At 43.5% G+C, this 19,156-nt stretch overlaps 4 protein-coding genes across 4 annotated transcripts in view; 2 read left to right on the plus strand and 2 right to left on the minus strand.

Annotated features, from left to right (window-relative positions):
* The window catches only part of LOC139926210 (clathrin heavy chain 1-like), a 29,418-nt gene extending 25,739 nt beyond the window's left edge, over positions 1–3,679 (plus strand). The window contains exons 31-32 of the mRNA XM_071917832.2: positions 1,901–1,976; positions 2,177–3,679. Of these exons, the coding sequence (XP_071773933.1) occupies positions 1,901–1,976; positions 2,177–2,307 (207 nt within the window). The 3' untranslated portion in view covers positions 2,308–3,679. The remainder of the gene's footprint in view (positions 1–1,900; positions 1,977–2,176) is intronic.
* Positions 3,680–4,395: 716 nt separating this feature from the next.
* Positions 4,396–10,990, minus strand: cfap45 (cilia and flagella associated protein 45). Its single transcript, XM_071917874.2, has 12 exons — positions 10,958–10,990; positions 9,509–9,590; positions 9,066–9,213; positions 8,458–8,602; positions 7,485–7,655; positions 7,192–7,370; positions 6,827–6,956; positions 6,430–6,576; positions 5,966–6,079; positions 5,612–5,805; positions 4,833–5,057; positions 4,396–4,589 (listed from the first exon to the last, which is right to left on the minus strand). Exons 1-12 carry the CDS (start codon positions 10,988–10,990, stop codon positions 4,523–4,525), a joined length of 1,635 nt encoding a protein of 544 aa, XP_071773975.2. The 3' UTR covers positions 4,396–4,522.
* A 442-nt stretch (positions 10,991–11,432) lies between these two features.
* slc37a4a (solute carrier family 37 member 4a) lies at positions 11,433–16,486 on the plus strand. Its single transcript, XM_071917863.2, has 8 exons — positions 11,433–11,805; positions 12,485–12,717; positions 13,167–13,410; positions 14,202–14,357; positions 14,765–14,850; positions 15,258–15,371; positions 15,538–15,676; positions 16,153–16,486. The coding sequence occupies exons 1-8, from the start codon at positions 11,658–11,660 to the stop codon at positions 16,317–16,319; spliced, it is 1,287 nt and encodes a 428-aa protein (XP_071773964.1). The 5' UTR covers positions 11,433–11,657; the 3' UTR covers positions 16,320–16,486.
* A 44-nt stretch (positions 16,487–16,530) lies between these two features.
* trappc4 (trafficking protein particle complex subunit 4) lies at positions 16,531–19,109 on the minus strand. Its single transcript, XM_071917856.2, has 5 exons — positions 18,915–19,109; positions 18,288–18,462; positions 17,893–17,996; positions 17,529–17,655; positions 16,531–17,331 (listed from the first exon to the last, which is right to left on the minus strand). The coding sequence occupies exons 1-5, from the start codon at positions 19,087–19,089 to the stop codon at positions 17,253–17,255; spliced, it is 660 nt and encodes a 219-aa protein (XP_071773957.1). The 5' UTR covers positions 19,090–19,109; the 3' UTR covers positions 16,531–17,252.
* Between the last annotated feature and the right edge of the window lie 47 nt (positions 19,110–19,156).

Below are 19,156 nucleotides of genomic sequence, written 5' to 3' on the forward strand. Positions count from 1 at the left end.
GGAAGCATATCATTTCTCCCTGTTGACATAGTAAAAGGGTTTTCAAACTAATATAACACTGATAAATCCTGTCTTTTTATCGGAGAGGAGGCCACATTAAGCATATTTGGACGGTGGGCAGTGGCATAGACTGCAGCAAAGTGTAAGACCTAATTTCAGGACTAGAAGACCCAGTGCGGCATTTGATGAAGTGACCATTCTTTCAGAGACCTTTCTGTTATTTTCTCCATGTCTGTCTATTCTACTGAATTCATCTCAAAGCTGTAAAACAACACATTTTATTTGACAAAATAACATTACTTCCTAATTTTTGAGGGGAGTCTCTTTGGTATTTTTCTTTATGTCCCTGTTTGAGTATTCTTTGCTGCTGTAAAGTGTGGTCTCTTCAGTGACAAGCGACTAGGGTGTGTGGAGAGCATATAACCTGTAGTTTGAGTGTGTTTTCAAAAAAAAAAAAAAAAAAAAAAAAGACACAATGTGTAGGGCAACAAGCATGCGTCTCCCCCTCCCTCTGTAGCATTAGCAGCACTCTGGCCAGGCTAGGAGACATCGTTGTTGGCTGTGCCTGCTTCTGGAAGCCTTGGATTGGCTGTACAAAACCATTCCCTCCACCCTCTTTCACACTCCCTCTACTATGGCTCTCTGCTTCTCTGTCTTTCTTCCTCATGCACTCTTTTAACAGAGAAAATAACTAAATTGCCGCTTCAGCATGTCTCTCTTCCCTTCTTTTAAAACGAAAAACAGCCTGTCTGATCTCGAAACAGCCTGCTTAACCAGATTGACTGACTCAGTAGTTGTAGACCAGCCAGTATGTAGAGAACTGAACCCAAAACTGTAAGAGAAATGGTATCATATGACGTAGTCCGTAACTGATACTTTAAACCTTGAAGCTGCAGGCTATCATAGTTTAGGGTTTTTTTTTTTTTAAGCTTCTTGCTGCCTGCTTAATTCTTTGAATTTTGTCAGTCCTTCCCTTTGTCCTCTGCCAGTCATGGTCTGCCTCTGAGCTGCTTAACAAATATCAAAGGAACAAAAAAAAAAGTTATTTTAGCAAGTTGATTCTAAGTCTTACTGTATCACCGTATGCTGTGCCTCTTTGTCTTGTGTTAGTATTATAACTAGAAGGCACACCGGCTTGCTGTTACACTGAAAGACATTTAGAATCAAGTCTCTCTGTTAGCTTTCTGTATCTGTTAGTTTTTATAGTTACGGGTGAAAAAAATAATCGCCTAATTCCAAACTGGGTCACCACCAAAATCAAATCAATTGTTCCTTGGCCCAAGGTCTATCTGTTCACCAAATGTAATGAAAATCCATTCACAAGTTTTTGAGATATCCTGCTGACAGACAGACAAACAAACAAAAACATGGCAGAAGTAATGAGTGTTGGTCATGTTGACTCCCTATTTGACCTGGTGAGGGGTTGGTTCTCTACATACTCTACCTTTCCAAGATGTGAGAGTAGATCAGTTAGGTGGCTGGAAGGTGGGACCATTATTGCCCAGTAGCTTGTCTTTGTCTCCCTCCCTAATCCCTAATTAGACTCCCTTATGTCCCACGAATAATGGGTTATCTATCTGTTGGACCGTTACAGCCAAGCTCAGTAGAGTAGCCAATAGCCCTCTAGTTGTAGCTTCCATTCTGCCTTATAGAGGGCTCCCCTCCCCGTAGCAAGGCCCGCCTCTTGCGGCCTATTTTATTTCAATCTGGACTTTATTCATCTTCGCCTGTCAGGAATGGTCCCATCCGTCAGCCAGTGAAATAACCCAGAGGTCAGTTTTTACAAACCCGGCGTCTCAGCCCTCGCTCTTCAAGAGCCCCCCCCTCCCCTCCCCTCCCCTCCCCTCCCCATGTTGTTAGTGAGATCTTACGCCATTACTGCTCTCTTGTTTCCCATCAGGTGGACAAACTCGAAGCCTCCGAATCTCTGAGGAAACAGGAGGAGCAGGCCACAGAGTCCCAACCCATCGTTTATGGTAAAAAGATTGTAGTTACAGATGATATGGGCATGGCAATATTATCAAGATTCTGTTCCTTTATGCACGTCCTATCATAGCTATGTGACAAAGGTCTGAGAACAGTTGAAGAAAGGGAAAAGGGGTTGTTGGGGTTTTTTTGGGGACAATGTGATCACAGCCACGGTCATGCTGATATGCTCTCTGTGTATTTGTTGCAGGCACACCCCAGCTCATGCTGACGGCGGGGCCCAACGTGGCCGTGCCTCCTCAGCAGCCCTACGGTTACGGCTACACAGCAGCACCAGGCTACGGCCAGCCGCCACAACCCGGCTTCGGTTACGGCATGTGAACGCCCGACAGCTGCCCCCCCCCCCCCCCCCCCCACCTACAACCTGACCCGACCTGACCCAACACCTTCCTTAGTCTGCACCCCTCCATCTGTCTTTCTCTCCTTGTGTTCCTCACCAGCTTCCCATGGTCTTCTACTCACAACAGGGGCTACAAGCAAGCAACAACCCACTCGTTTTAATTCCTATTTTTTTATTATGTTGTCCTGTTACAAAGAAAAAGTATAACTGCAATGAAGGACTTTTATTTGTATTGTTTGAAAAGAAATTGGACCACACGTCATGTTTCTTTGTTTTTCACATTCCATATTTATGACTACTTATTTAGAACAGTGTTCTTTATCTTTTTGTGTATGTTTATGTAATGATTTTTTTATTGGTTTGTGCAGAAGTGGACTTGCTAAAGCTCAGCAATGAACCTTTGAAGTAGGTGGAGGAGCATCAGATTTGCACTCTGTCATGAGAAGAATTTATGTATGTGTATGTAGAAAAGCTCTTACTTTTGATGTACTGAACATGTGAACAGCTTACATTGTCTCTTGTTTGTCTGTATAATGCATTTCATCATTGTATATTCTGAGGAGAAAAAAAAGGTTACATATAATATTTGAACATATATTGCCATTTGGATGGCTATAGCTAGCAACACTAAGTAATGATAGTATATTCTGCACAGGCGTGTAGCTTTATCGAGTTTTAAATGCATACAGACGTATGTCAGTGACTGAATGAGGGTGTGTTTGCGTGTGCGTGCGAATGTGTGTGTCTGTGTGTGTGACCTAATGGTCTAAATAAGAATTTTAACCCCCCTCTCAGCCTGTACTGGGCTATCCAATCCACCCCGTAGATGTTAGCTCTCCTTCATTGGCTCCATGTATTTAGGTGACCTCTTGTGCCGTGTACAGTGCTTGTGTGAGACTGTGTCTGTGTATGTGCAAGGACGGGACCACGGCTACCAAACCCCCAGGGCCCTTAACCGTACCGTATGTGTGTATTTACTCTGACCCCTCCTCGTGCTGAGGTCCGTTGTATGCCAGGTGTCGTGGTGTTTCCCTTGGTCACCATTACTTTTTTGCGTGTACAGATGTGAAAATGATGAATTGAAAACTTTTAGATGGAGACCCTGCCTGTCCTCCACCCACTGCCCCGTCCCCGTTTCCTCCTCCGTTAACGCTCGGCGGCAAGAACAAAACAAGGAGGTCGAAGAAGACGGGCCGGTGGAACCTTTGGTGTCCTAATGTCAACTTGATTAGATCCGTAAAACACTCCTGTAGGTTATGTATTTAGATGGTTATGATGAAGAAATTAGGTCTCAGTACATCATACAGTTCTTTGTCAAGAATGGTCTGAAATAAAAGCCTGTATTTACCTTGATGTACCTAACTCCCTTACATGCTTTGAGCTGTGTGTGTAAAGTGTCATCCTAACCTTACCATAAGTTGAATTCCTTTCTGTTGTCATGCATATTAATAGTAAAGGGGATCTGTCACTGATAAATGGAAGAATACGACTTAACTGAAAGGGAAATACTAGCCTAAATAAAAACTAAAAATTGTACCCAGTCTATGTGGAGTGAATCTGTGTGACAGGGAGAGTTTTGAAGATCAAGAAGTCACTTGCACTTGTGTTTCTTTTTGCAATAAGCTTCCACTCAAAGAACCACTCTACTTTTGTCTACTACTCTAAATTGACTAGCTTATATAGTCCAGAAAAAATCAATTGGCGTTCAAAAGATGATAAATGACCAGAAGGTACACAACCTCTACTGTTTTTAACTATGAATGTCTGTAATGCTCTAATTTAATCTTTGGCTATGAGATTTGAAAACATTACTCCAAACCCAAACCGGACTTGCATAGTTCCTGAAGGATCTTGGTTAAGCAGTAACACATCGAGAACACATTCTATTGTCAGACCGGTTAATCAGGAACAGCCTTAACAAAAAAAAAAAAAGTCCTAATACAACATGAACTACTGAAATGCACACCGATGATCAAAAACTACACAATTATGAAAGTGCAATGTACATTTATTCAACCTTCATACACTTTCTAATGTTCATGTTTCATGAGCAGTTAAAACTCTTGTTCTTCAATGAGACCCTGTATGTAAAATGTGATAGAGGTGACAGTTTCATTGTGCAATCATTGATGTGGGTGTGGATCTGAATCGGATTAGGGCTTCACACCATTTGAATCACGCTGTCAGACCAGTGAATCAGGCCACCCAGGTGTGGACCTTCCTTTCCACTTCACTGCAGTATTTCTCAGGAAGTCCTGCAGCCCTACAAACAGACAAACACAGCATTCAGCAGGTTTATTTTGTTCATACATGTGCACACACAGAGCTTGTAATACAGTAATATGGCAGTCAGGAGAGGCTACCAGCAGGATATGGTTGGCCCGCTAGAACTGAACCCCCTTTAATCCCCTAATGCTGACTGAACTACAGAGGATGCAGGGATTCAGGGTTTATACCTCAGTATATCTTTTCTATTTGGCTCTTCCTATCAGCTCACTGAACTTACTTGAGCTCCTTCAGCTTCTTCTCCTTGATCTCGTCGAGGCGGAGGCGTCTTTGCCGCGCCTCCTCGTCCAGCCGGTCTCCCTCCTTGAAGATCTCCCTGCGCTTGGCCACGGCCAGCAGCTCGCGCTCCCTCACCTGCTGCCGCACGCCGTCGGCGTGGCGGAGCGCTTTGTGGCGCTGCTTCTCCTCTTCCTCCTGCTGCTTGGCGATGGCTTGCTGTTGTGCCCTGTGTAGAGGAAGACAGGTGTTGGAGAAACAGATGTGAAAAAGTATAGAGTAGTATTAATATGCAAGGTAGTATAAATAAATGGAAGAATGCATTGATATGAATATAAATTAAACAAGAATGCCAGGATAGTTTGACTTGTTTAAACAAATACTATCAACTTTTAAGTAGAAATGAGAGAAAACCATTTATCATATCCTTAAAATGTGTTGTTCCCCCATACTGCAGTTCCAGAAAAAGAAAACCAAATTATTACCTTTTGAGAGCACCCAAGGGGATTTTCTGGTGATAAATTTTCTGTTTCAGATTGGGTATCACTGGTAAAAGCTCAAGCAAAGATTCTACAGAGTCCACAAAGTCAGTTTACAACTCATTTTCTTGGTTATGTGGTTTCAGACTTTGAGAGTTAGTCATGTCCACAAATACCAGCTGAACTGTTAGAGGCCATACAAATATAAATAAGCGTAGAAATTCTTGAATCAAGCGGTTTTCCCCTACTCGGGGTCAAGGGAATGTGGTTTGATGATGTGAAGGCCTACAGTACGGTTGCTTACCTCAGCAGCCTGTCAAACTCGGCCCTCTCCCGGCCGGCCTCGATGGACAGGAAGTGCTCTTTGCGGACAACCTGCTCCAAGCGAGCGGCCTTCAGCATCGCCTCCTCCTCGCCTTTCTTCTCGGCCTGCTCTTTCTCTTTTCTCCTCCATTCTCTCTCCGCAGCTTCTTGATTCCTCCGAGCACGGAGCTCATCCTTGAAAACACGCACAAAAAACAGATACAGAAAGAATACTTTCATTTCCATGAATACGTAAAGTACCCTTGAAAGGTATTTTGTTTGTAAGTTGGGTACTTTCATTACATAAACCGCCTGTAATGGCTTTTCAAAGTCTACTAGTGGTTTAGTGTCTGACCTGCTCTGCCTTGTAGTCTTTGGCTCTCTCCTGCAGCGCCCGCAGCCTCCCCACCTCCTTCTCCTTCTCCCTCTTGATTCGTCTCTGCTCCGCTTCGTACTCTGCCTCGCGCTCCTGCGGGTGTCATACAAAACTCTCAGAGAGACGACTTGGTGAACCACCTCAAAAAGGCAAAACCACTTGGAAAAAATTGACCGATTTAATGGAGTAAATCAAATATGTGTTAAACCTGTACAGAAAGTTGCTGATCTGAACTCTACTGTTCCTCCCTTGCCTTACTATAAAAGTCACTATAAACTGTCACTGTACTACATGTGTGGCTAATTGTGTTTTCTGCTGATCCCAGGAAAATTAGTGATCATCTGTGGCACTAACTAATGGGAATCTTTTATAAAGTTAAAATAATGATGGAGTGATTCAACACAATGCAGTTTTTTTGTGCATTTTGTTCTCCTCCATCTGACCATTTTCTTGCGGGTGTAGTCCATCGCTCTGACGTTAGCCAGCCTCTCCTCCTCTCTCTTCTGCTCCTTGGCCCGCAGGGTCTCAGCATTGATACCCATGATCTCATGCTGCAGGCGCTTCTGCTCTTCCCTCTTCCTCTCCAGGGCCTGGAGCAAGACAGTGCAGAAACACACACACACACACACACACACACATAACGCACCAGCATTCTGCGCTCCTGTCTTGATTATATCAGGTTTATTAATTGTCAATTAAGTGTCATTAAGTGTCACATTCTATCGTGAACAACACAACTGTACATGTGCATGTGGCTGTGCATCTGTCGGTGTGTGTGTGTGATACGCCTCTATGTGTGTGAGTTTTGTGTGTGAGTCTGTCTCTCCCATGCTTCCGCACCTCCAGCTCTTCCAGCTGCATTCTCTCCAGGTTCTCCAGCATCTGCTGCCCCTCCTGCTCCTTCAGCTCATCTTGCAGCAGCCTGTCCTCCAGACGCTCCTCGATCTGGTTGATAATCTGCTGCTTCCCGCTGGGATATAACACACAAACACCACACACACATACACACACACACACAGGCTTAACTTCCCCCCAAATGGAAGCCCCTAACCTTCCGTTTCAAAACTTGAAATATTTTGTGTGTGTCTGTCTATGTGTTCTCACGTGTGTTTTTGCTCATGTCTGAATCAATCTGTGAATGGGAATCTAAGTGTACAGTATATGTATATCTATGTGTGTGTATGTCCCGGCGTAGCGGCCCTCACCTGATCCTCTGCTGTTTGCGCAGCTCATCGATCTGCTCCTGAGTCTCTAAGGCCTTGCGGCGGTCCAGCTCCATCATGGCATCTAGGCGCCTCTCCTCCTCTATCAGCTGTTCCTGGATCTGTCTCCTCTCCAGGATCTGGGTGTCGCGCACCGCATGGCACTGAGCGCCCAGAATCAGCTGAGGGGATCACACACAGACACACAGGTGATCGGTGCACACACACACACACACAGACATGCATCACACAAATCAGCAGTTTCGCCAGTGATTTAAGGGTTTTAAACTCCCTACCTCGTTGAGCTTCTTGACCTCGTCCTCCTGCTCCATCCTCATGGCGTTGGCCCGCTCCAGCAGGTACTGGGCGCGGACCCGGGCCTCCACCTCCAGCTCGCTCAGCACCTGGTTCTTCTTACGCGACAGGTCTGCCTGATGGATTTGGGCCTTCCTTTCCTCTGCGGCATCCTGGATGAGGGGTGAGGAGTTCAGATAGGCAGGCAGGAGGCAGGCTTAATGTCGTATTGTTAATTAATGTAATGTTATTGAGGGCAGAGGTAGCCTAAAAGTTACAGAAGCAGGCTTGTGTGACTGGGAAGTTTGAATCCTTAGATGGGCTGGAATGGATAAAGTGACTGAAATCTGAATGGATGAAGTGAATAAGTCTCCTCTTATTCAACAACTACCATTGAAATGCCTTTGAGCAAGGGACTCCCATGTCTATGTTGAGCAAAACCTTCCCTGGATAGTTAAAGGTGTAAAAAACATATTGATATTATTGATATCTTTTTATACAACAAGTGAGGAAGAACAAATTGATTTCACTTTAACGACTCAACTCCCTCTCAACAGCTCCCAGCAAACAAATGGACTCATTCATTTACTCACTACCACTCCAAGCTCTACATTTTCCCACAGTGTGCAACAAATGGATTTTGTTGGCATGAATATGAACCAACCACAGACACACGCATGCACAGCACATTGCTATCAATAAATTCATTGGAAGAATTTGAGGAAACATTTGGTCATTGCATCAGTATCAGTGAAGGAAGCGTTGCCCCCTGGTGGTGAAACCAAGATAATGCAGCCAAAGTATTCAGGCCACTGACAGTCTTGTTGCCTGGTGAGTGTCAACACACAGCTACCCAGCACTATTGCTACCCAGTTGTTGCTGTTCCTATTGATTTTGTGGATGACGTTCGGTCTTGATTGTTGTTTTAATGAGGTAGATGGGAGATGTGTGGGAACGTCACGGTGTTGCTCTCACCATGGACGTCTCCCTCTTCCTCTGATGGGCCTCCATCATGGCCTCCCGCTGCTCCTTGGTGGGAACCCGGGAGGCCGAGGTGATCCGCTCAATCTCCACTGGTGGCAGAATGATAGACTGTCCCGAAGGATCCTTACTTGGGACCCTGGCAAAATGAGAGGTGGTGGGGCAGCGTGTTATATTTTAACTGCTGCTTGTTGGGCTTCGTTGATTACCACAAAATGACTGCATTGTAGGTATGGGTAGCAAGTAACTGTGATGTTGTAGCATTCATTATTCATCTCTAAAATATAATCAAAATCTAAAATATAGAGGATCCAATCCTTGAAGATGTCATCGTTTTGTCAACCAAGAACAGTTACTTGCTATTGATCACTTTGTGAGAGTAGGGCTCACTTTTCTAATTTGTGGATATCTCATTTTGACATGAAATTCTTCAAGTACTTTGATTAGATAATTATGTTGTGAGATGTGCTTTATGCTTTTTATACCCACTGAATATAAAACAATCTACTATAACATTAAGTAGTCACCATACAACATAATCAAAATCATTTTAAAAAATGGATATGGAGTGTTTTGGAGTTTATCAGTGAGTGGCAGCCTACTTGAGATCTCTGATAAGGTCCTTGGTGATGATGTGGACAGTCTCTGCTGGCTGGGTCTTCCTAACAGGAGCGGAGCGGGGCTGGTTCCTGGCCCTGGGCCCTGGGTTTCCACATGTGTCTGACTGTTTGGTATTAACAAAGGTGATTTCTTGAGAGAGTAAGAATCATGTCACAAACCCATCCATCATGTGTGTTCTCTCCAGCCTGTGAAAAAGAACTACACAAATCCTATGACAGATTTAAGAAATATAAACCTTCTAGGCCTACACCTGTATCTCAGTAAAGCTATAATATCCTACAGGAACATTATAGGGATATTAGAGAGATACCACAAGAGATAGAAACATACCACAAAGTGTACACACACACACACACACACACACACACACACACACACACACACACACACCTAGCTGCCACTTTCTTGCATATCCGAGGCACACCTACCAGTTTGGGGGTCCCAAACAGGCTCTCGTCCACATAAGAGGTGAGGGCCCGCGTACGGTAACGGGCGGTCCGCTCTCTCTGCAAGGGTTAACGTTATGAGATGTGAAAATATGTCAATACGCTAGATAAATTAAATGAAAATTTGATGAATGAAAATTTCAATAAAATTGAATAGGAAAAGTGCAGTGACCAGTGTTGACAATGTGCTAGCTAGTCTGGCAATGTCATTTCCTCTTGATTCAACCTGAAACTCACCATGATCCTCAGATATTGATGTGCGCAGCAATGAAGAATGGATAGTAAAGCAGCTAAGATTAGCACAAACTCTCCATGGTTGCCATTATAAAGACTTTCAAAACTTATATGAGCTTAAGGTTTTTTTTTATGAATTTTCTTACGACCTGGGTTATCAAATAAGCCTACATCCGTTACAAATTGGAGATGTTTGTTGTTGTCTGTTACCATGGGAACTGAAAGGCGGAGGGACTTTTAGAGCATCCGGTGTTGTGAAAATTATAGGCTACGTTAATTTTTTTTTTTACAAAATACAGCAGCCTAAATTGTTACAGATACAAAGTGTTTTTGCAACAACGTATAAATATGTAATTAATCGTCGCTTTATGTGCATTTATAAAACAGATAGGTCCCGTCCTCAGTTCTTGCTGAGCTATGTTCGAAGTCTTTGTAAAATACCACGTAGGCTAAAATACCATAACTAACACACCTGTGACCACATAACAGTTAACCTAAATTGGATATTAATGCGCTAACTGAAAACTATCACTCATACCCGTCACTTGTTGCTTTGCTACCACGTTGATTTGTTACCCAACTGTTCAAGAACGATGACCACTTAAAAATAAAAGGTTTATTTCATTTAATACAATGACATATTACCGCCGTTTTCTAAAATCACGGTCTAGCACGGCCTCTCGTGGCTTGACTCGGCTCGACTTGACAGTGGGCGGCGCCAATCCACATGCGGAACCCCATCACACACCGGCTAATAATATAGAACCTCCTTGCAACTAACCCTCACGACAAGATGAACTGTGCTGCCAGAGCTGAACTGTAAACCGTGGCGAAGTGATTTTGTGAACAACTACAACAAGCAGACAGCGAGCACACAACCTCACAACTTGCCTACAGAGAGGAGGAGTCGGACAAAGTGGAGAGGTAAAAGTTAGCTGCAGTAAAGACCATGTTAGTACAGATCACTTCATGTTGCTTGAGCCTCCCTCTAACTTTCTGTAAAATGCTTTAACTGAATGATATTTTATATAAGCATATGATGTATGACGTATGGTCAAACTTAATATTATGAATGCAACATGCAAGCTTTATTGATAGTGCTCGGGACTGCATGAACTTAGTTGAATGGATGGCATGAATTGAGCCATTTATTCTTGCTTTGATCATCTCTGATCTTGCACGTAAACTCTTACCCAGATGAAACTGCATGCTGTATAACCTACCATGTCAGCACCATAACTTTGTAATCTGTCTTGCATAACCACATTTCCACATTTTGTGACCTACATTCATGGGGGAAAAAAAGGGAATGCTACAATCAGCTATGTTGCCTCTGTGTGTGCCTGTTAGGCTGTGGAGGATCAGCGCTGGTTACACGCCCCCCTCAGCTGGAGAGGAGCCTCCCTCTGGCCTGCTGACACTGTTGGACTCCCCAATGAATCATTAACCACACCGGGCTGAGCACTCCCTCAATAAGATCCACAGATGGACCAACAGCTAGAGATCACACAGGAAAACAAGGCCAAGATCAATGTTCAAGGAGAGGGACCTTTTTTAAAATCAGTGCCTGGAAGAAATAATTGATTAATTACTGCGTTGATGACACAAACCGACTAAATGCATTTATTTTTCTACTTTACTATGTCAGTTTTTCCTTGGCTAAATGAATGCAGATGAAATCAGTCCTCACATAGAGAAGTTGACCATTAACCCCTCCTATTGATCACAAGCGCCTCAACCAGCAAGCCTCAATACAGTGGATCCTGAAGCAAAGTTCACTGTCACTGGCAGCAGAAGTCTTAGCCCTGTCAGCCGAGAGGAGCTTGCCCTCCTCTGGAGTTGTCTTATAGTTTTTCCAATATCAGACATTTTCGCTGGACTAAATCAGCAGCCATGGCTACAGCAAGTTATGGATACTACCGCAGCACGATCTTTCTGGCCATGTTTGTGGGCTACACGCTGTACTACTTCAACAGAAAGACATTTTCCTTCGTGATGCCTTCTCTAATGCAGGAGATTGAGCTGGACAAGGATGACCTGGGTATGAAAGACTTGGTTTTGTGTTCTCTTTATTCTTGTTCATCAGGTTTTGTGGGTTATAATCAAGGCGGAATGTAACTAATTACTGTACTTGAGTAGTTTTGACTACCTTTAGACTAGTTTTAAAGGTCTTTTACTTTTACCTGATTCATTTATATGTTCTATATTCTATACATGAGCATATAGTCAAACCCCATAACAAACCCCCTATCTAACTTTCCCTATTACATGCTGTTGCATTGGGTTACATTCACTTATCCTCAAATGTTACCATCTACTGCCTTTACCAGGTAGACACTGAATTAAAGGTATATTTTCATGTATTATGAATAGGGCGGGCTGCCCTGCAGAGAACTGAGTCAAAATATTGATGACCATAACAATTTACTGTAACAGTCCAGTTGCATGGCGGCCTCCTGGATTGATGTCATTGTGTCTGTCCGGCCAATCACCATGTGCAATGTGCACCCAGCATTTGCTTGGCCTATTCCTCTCTATCCAAATTTGGATGCTGCTGTATGAAAAAAAAAATATGACCGCAAAACCTGGAGGCCGCTTGTGGCCGTCTTTATCTCCTGTAACAAGACAATACTTTCTATTTGTGGGGTCGCAGAGTTTCCTTTGCAACCCTTGAATCTGCCGTGTGTACACTCCTCCTCTCCACCCCTCCCTTTGTTCAGGCATGATCACCAGCAGTCAGTCTTTGGCCTACGCTATCAGTAAGTTCATCAGCGGCGTGCTGTCGGACCAGATCAGCGCCCGCTGGCTCTTCTCCATTGGCCTGTTCATGGTGGGAGGCATCAACGTGGTCTTCTCCTGGTCCTCCACTGTGGCTGTCTTCTCTGGCCTCTGGTTTCTCAATGGCCTGGGACAGGGCCTTGGCTGGCCTCCCTGTGGCAGGGTGCTGCGCAAGGTACATGAGCCACACCAACATATCAATGCTGCCATAGGCTGATTATCAGTTCTGCATGGTACTCAGTGCAGTGTTGTGCACAAGGCATGTGAGCCAAAGAGATAAACCAGTATTAAAATGATATGTATTGTCAAAAGTTGAATTACTAGTAATCCCCCTCTACTCCTTCCCTTGTGGTGTTTGGTACGAACATCCAGTTTTCAAAGCATATTGTTTTCCCCTCATTTGATCTCACAGATTTTTACCCTGTCACCATTTGAAACATGCAATATGGCAACTGTCAAACACTTGCCACTCAATCATTACCTGCTGTCAATTCAGAACACTGCGCCCGCTCAATTATTTCATCCTTCCTGTCCATCAAAGGCGAGCCGGGAAGCTTAATGACACTTCCCATCAGGTCTGTCGTGATTTCATGTCATTATTTTCTCATACTTCTCCCCTGTCAGTGGTTTGAGCCGTCTCAGTTTGGGACGTGGTGGGCGATTCTCTCCTGCAGCATGAATCTGGCTGGCAGTTTGGGCCCCATTATCGCCACGGTGATGGCCCAGAGCTACAGCTGGAGGACGACCCTGCTGATCTCAGGAATGACCTGTGTGGCGGTCTCCTTTGTCTGCCTGCTGGTCATCAAGAATGAGCCCAAGGACGTGGGGCTGCCCAATGTAGAGGCAGCAGCCAAGAAGGGCAAAGCAGGTGAGGGTGACATTTAAAGAATGGTTAATAGTTATTCCTCACTTTAATTATGATTAAGAATTAGTTTTCAGGTGCTACTCCTGTCTCTTTTCAAGTCTGATAGTGATGAATCATGTCTCAAGTCAACATGGGGAACACTCGGTTAACACATAACTGTTGTGTGTGTTTTCGTTCAGCATGTGCCTCTTGTGTCCAAAGGTCAGTGACACTCTGGACTCTGTACCCAGTGTGCCCCACACATGCCACATTGTATGATCTGTGTGTAGCTCATGCACAGAATAAGTGATATGCTAGCATGGCTGATAAAGGATGCTTCATGTAGTGATGTGACCAGAACTAAAGTAATGAGCATATTATGTGACACTCCCTAAGCTAAATTGATTTCTTGACCTGCAAACATACCCTCTGATTTGGAATCAAGTCTCTGTCTCTGTTAGTTTAATAGTTACAGCTAAAAAAAAGGGATAGGCTAATTGTCTAATGGCGTAGTTGCAGATCTGGATCACCACCAAAATTGAATCAATTGTTCCTTGGCACAAGGCCTATCTGTCCAGGAAGATTTCATGGAAATCTGTTCATAAGTTGATTGAGATATACTGCTGACAGGAGAAAGACAAACTAACGAGGTGAAACCATAACCTCCTTGGTAAAAATGATTTGCAAATATTATTTTATCCAGGTCTGCGCATGACTATTCCACTCATACAGTAGTATTAGAACGGAATCAACTGTAAATTAGTGACACCACTGCTCAGCCATAATCCTCTCCACTCTGCCTCCTGCCTGCTCAGGATCCAGTGATGAGAGCACCCTGAGAGAGTTCCTGCTGTCACCCTACCTGTGGGTGCTGTCTGTGTCCTACCTGGTGGTGTTCGGGGTGAAGACGGCCTGCACCGACTGGGGCCAGCTCTTCCTCATCCAGGACAAGGGCCAGTCCACACTCATGGGTATGAGTGGGGGGACACAGTCGACATCTCCAATTTTATGTCCAGAAATCGTAATATGTTAGAATTCAGTTTCATCAGCTCAGTGTTTCTTATGAATCTCTATGGGTTGATTTTGGCAACAGCAACACACTACAATACAACAGCAGACAGTTTATTTCATAAATATGTGATTTAATTTGTCAGTAAGCACAATGTGATAGTGTAGTAAGAGGTATTCTGGTAATTGTTTCCGATACCCCTACTATTACCTCCCAACTTCTGGATAGTCATGTTCCATGTATCAAATATGTCTGGATTTTCTATTATGTGTCCTTGTCCATATGTGAATCACAAGTGTGCTATACAGTTCAAGAGATCCCTTCTTTTCCCTGGCCAGCTGTTTGCCTAACTGTTGTCCTTCCTCATAGGCAGCTCATACATGAGTGCGCTGGAGGTCGGAGGCCTGCTGGGCAGTCTGGCAGCCGGATACTTCTCCGACAAGGCTGTGGCCAAAGTGAGTTGATATACAGTACAGACCCACAGTGTTTTAACTGCCCTCTGTCATACTGTGAGAACTGCTTTGATTGTAACTGTCCCCCACAATGAAATCATGAGGGGATTATGGATCAGATTGTGTCTGTTTGTTTGTTTGTCCGTCCGTCCGTCCGTCCGTCCGTCACATACAATACTTCATTCACGAAATGTGGGGGAATGATGCAAAAGAGAGTATTACAAGTACTACTGTATATTTGTTTGGCTGCTTTTTGTTATTTTGCACTATTTGCTTTATTGGAAGATAACTGTCCTGAATTTCCTTGGTCTTTCCTGCACACACAACTTATTTTTCCTTTTTTTAAAGACTCTGCCAGCCTCATACCAGCCATAACCCAGTTTTCTTACCGTATGCCCTTTTTTGTACAGCAAGGCATGAGAAGCCATGGCAACCCGCGCCATTTCATCCTGATCTGCATGATGGCTGGAATGTTTGTGTCCATGTACCTGTTCAGAGTCACAGTCAGCCCAGACAGCTCCAAGGTATTTCTTTTTAACGCTGACATTCCATTTCCAATAGTTACCAATTAGTGTCGGACTCATGAGTTAGCCACACTGCATGTGAGACTTTGTCTGCATGTCAGAGTTTGTCATCCTAATGGATACTTTGCTCATTTCTCAAGGTCTCCTTTTTTATCTGTACGTTCAGGTGTGGATACTTACCTTGGGAGCAGTTTTTGGTTTCTCATCTTACGGACCAATAGCATTGTTTGGGGTTATAGCCAATGAGAGCGCTCCATCCAACTACTGTGGGACGTCACATGCCATCGTTGCCCTGATGGCCAACAGTAAGTTGCCTGGTTTTCATTGCAGAATCATCACATTGTGCCTCGACCATAAAGCAACAAAAGTAAATTTGGAGCCTGGTTTATTGCAAGAACCCAACAGACCCTTGCAGAGCCGAGCCTCTACAGACAAGCTGTTGCTAAATGCCTTCACACTAATAACTTCACACCAGTATGCTCTCTTAGTGATAGTTTCAATTTTGTTTACTTTTCATAAGTTATTATGGTACTGAGTCCTGTAGTTCTTTTCTCCACAGGACGTTCAGTAAAATTGGCTGAAGCAGGTTAAATCAAAAATAATTCAGAGAAGGTTACAACATATGTAAATAAGTGCATGCTATATTTTCAATTCCGTCGCTTTGGCTCCTATGCATGATGTCCATGCAAATTCGATGTGCATTCTGCTTGGTGGTTTTGTCTATTCTTGGTTTCTCTATAATCCTCGGGGTGAATGAATAATCCATTTGTATTCTCATCAGTTGGTGGCTTCTTGTCTGGACTGCCATTCAGCACCATTGCCAAGCACCACGGCTGGGAAATGGCATTCTGGGTAGCAGAGATCACCTGTGCCGTTACCACTGTTGGATTCTTCCTGTTGCGCAACATCAGAACCAAGATGGGTCACGTTTCCAAGAAGGCCGACTAAAACAATCATCACACCTCATGATCCTCTGCTGCCAAAGAAGAAAACTGGATAAGAATGGTTTAGCTCACCATTGTATTTTTATCTTTTTCATACTTTATTTTTTTATGCCACAATATTTTCTGCCTCAGTCATACAAGACATAAGTGCATTAAGGCCTGGAGAAGTTGACATTTAAATAGGAAATGTTTTGCAGGGTGCCTCTCTACATATTTACAGACTGTTTATATACACTGCATTCAATCACTCTCTAAGGGAATGTGAATGACTACACAGTATGACTATTGTAATGACTATACAGCATGCTCATGTATGTTTATAATGAAATGTGGCAAAGAACAGAACTGGAGAGAGGTTTTCTCCCTGCAGGCCTCCAAGAAGTATTTTAATGCTAATTGCACAAAACTGGAACTTGGTTTGGAAACTGTTATATCCGTGTTAAGACAGTTATATAATGATGCACAATCATATCATGGAATTCACTTACAAGAAGTGCAAGATGTTCATTTTTGAAGAAAGCACAGCACATGTTCTTCCTCATATGGGAGTAATCTAAGGCTTGAATAAATGACGTTGTGTTGTTACGCATTTCTTAGTAATTTTTACAGCTAACGCTCACTCCCCAGTACTGTACAGTTACAGCATACAGCCATTCAAAATGCATGTAGTCTAAATACAAACTTAAACACGACACAGAACTAAAAGGTTACGTACATAAGTGAGTTTAATCTTAAAGTATTTACACAACATTCAGTATTTACAGTGCATCAATAACCAGTCCAGTAGCAACAGAGATAAACAAACAAAGAGGAACTGCTTATTTTCCCTCAGTCACAAACGCAACTGTACTTGTTTCACAGTCGGAAATTCAATCAATCTGTTTTGGTTAGAAATGTCCGAGTCCTAGTGTTGTCTGTCAACACAGTCCTCTCTGGTTCAAGATCCGGCTCCAAAGTTGCCAGCTTTCTCTGCTATCTCCAATGCACTCTTCAAATTCTGGTCAAAGAGTTCACACCTGAAAGTCACAAGACAAAGCATTTACAGTGAATAACGTCACAGGCCACAACATTATTGGGTGTGTGGGTGTTGGAGTAAGATATCAGATATTTGACATGTCAAAGAAAATATACTCAACTATTAAATACTAATTTAAAGACACAAACACACCAGGTTGGATGGAAATATCTTCCTTTTCCCAGACATGACAGTTACCTGATAGGCATCTCCAGAGAATAGAAAGGGTTCTTGAGGGCGAAATCTGAATAGATCTCATAAATCTTCCTCAGCAGCGCATCGATGCCGGATTGACGAGGGTCTGCCAGCACGATGAACTTTATTCCTGAAAGAACAGGAATGGGACAGTGAGAAAGTGTTTTGTAATAGTGGGCTATCAACAACCAAAGAGTAATGAAAAGTGCTGTTTTGTTGGTCATAACTGATCAAATTTCCCATTTCACTGCCTCAAATTATTGCCCATGCATCTCAGCTTTTACACACACAATTCTTTTATTTTCTTGGGACCCCTACTTCCCCTCAGTCCCCCCGCCCCTACATGACACCCATTGACACCACTGACCAGTGAGAGTCTGGAAGCAGTGTAGTTTGAAGACATCCGTTTCTAGCATCTCGATCCCTGAACTGCCGACTTCAGGGGACAACTGTGAACCAATTGCAAACAACCTGGGAAAGAAACACACCAGCACAGGCAGGTAAGTTGATGTTTGAGAGGCATCAGACCCAGTCCTCTCTGCAGTTCATCTTCACAGAGGACACTACTGTAAGCAGTAAGAATTAGAATATGATGCCCCCCTCCACAGGGAGGTCAGAGGTCAGGATCAGCTACAGAACAGCGGCCCTGCAGCTGGTAGGGATTCAGTGTCTTGCTCAAAGACACTTCAGCAGTGCGGATGCTTGCTGACACACCACCTCCCTGCTGCCCCAGTGTGAATATGAGATGTGAATATGACTTACGAGTGGAACATGGACGCCAACATCAGCTTTTCGTTGGAGCTCAGGCGGGCCCGTCCAAACCGGATGGACACTGGATAATTTGAGGAATCTTTCAGGTACTCCATGATGTCCTTCCCGTCCGCTGTGCTCTTGCCAATCACATCCACCCCGTTGATGGACAGCACTGCATGGCCCACTGCACATGGAGAATGACAGCAGCAGACCTTTTATCAAACAATACACTCAGGCATTTATAACTTATGAAAAACAGCAGCAGTGATCCTATAATACATTTTAGAAAGGTCCTATACAAATATCACAACACACATTTGAAATATCATGCAGCTATTATATGTTAAAGTAATTATACCACAGGGGAAAAAAACTATAGAGTCAATATTGAGAACAACAGACATTCTAAAGTCCCAATAGGAATATTATTTTTGGGAAACAGTCTAAGCATTTGACATGGATGTTTGGTTCATTTATTTTTGTTATGCCTCAGCATGTAACACATTTAAGGTCTTTTACACATGCTGTACTATTGATAAATGCAACAATGTAAAGATGTTTTACATGTTAGGAAGACAGCTTTGTCAGCTTTGAGTAAAGTATGCTAACGTTACGACTTGCTGTTTGAAACGTTACCTCGGATTCCGTCCCGTTGTCCAAACGACACAACAACCTTTTCATCGTGGATCTTGAGCACCAAATCTAAAGGATAGCTAAATGTTTTCTCAGCCTCCGCTCTCGGGACATAGTTGTCATATTGGTAAATTAAACCTCCAGCCTTATTGACCACATACACACTAAAGATCGCCATCTTAGCAATGTCCGCCCAGCTGACAAACGTATCACGTGACCATAACTATCAGACTGTAAAAACCGAA

This window comes from Centroberyx gerrardi, chromosome 6, assembly GCF_048128805.1.
Source record: "Centroberyx gerrardi isolate f3 chromosome 6, fCenGer3.hap1.cur.20231027, whole genome shotgun sequence".
In the NCBI taxonomy this organism is placed as follows: Eukaryota; Metazoa; Chordata; class Actinopteri; order Beryciformes; family Berycidae; genus Centroberyx; species Centroberyx gerrardi.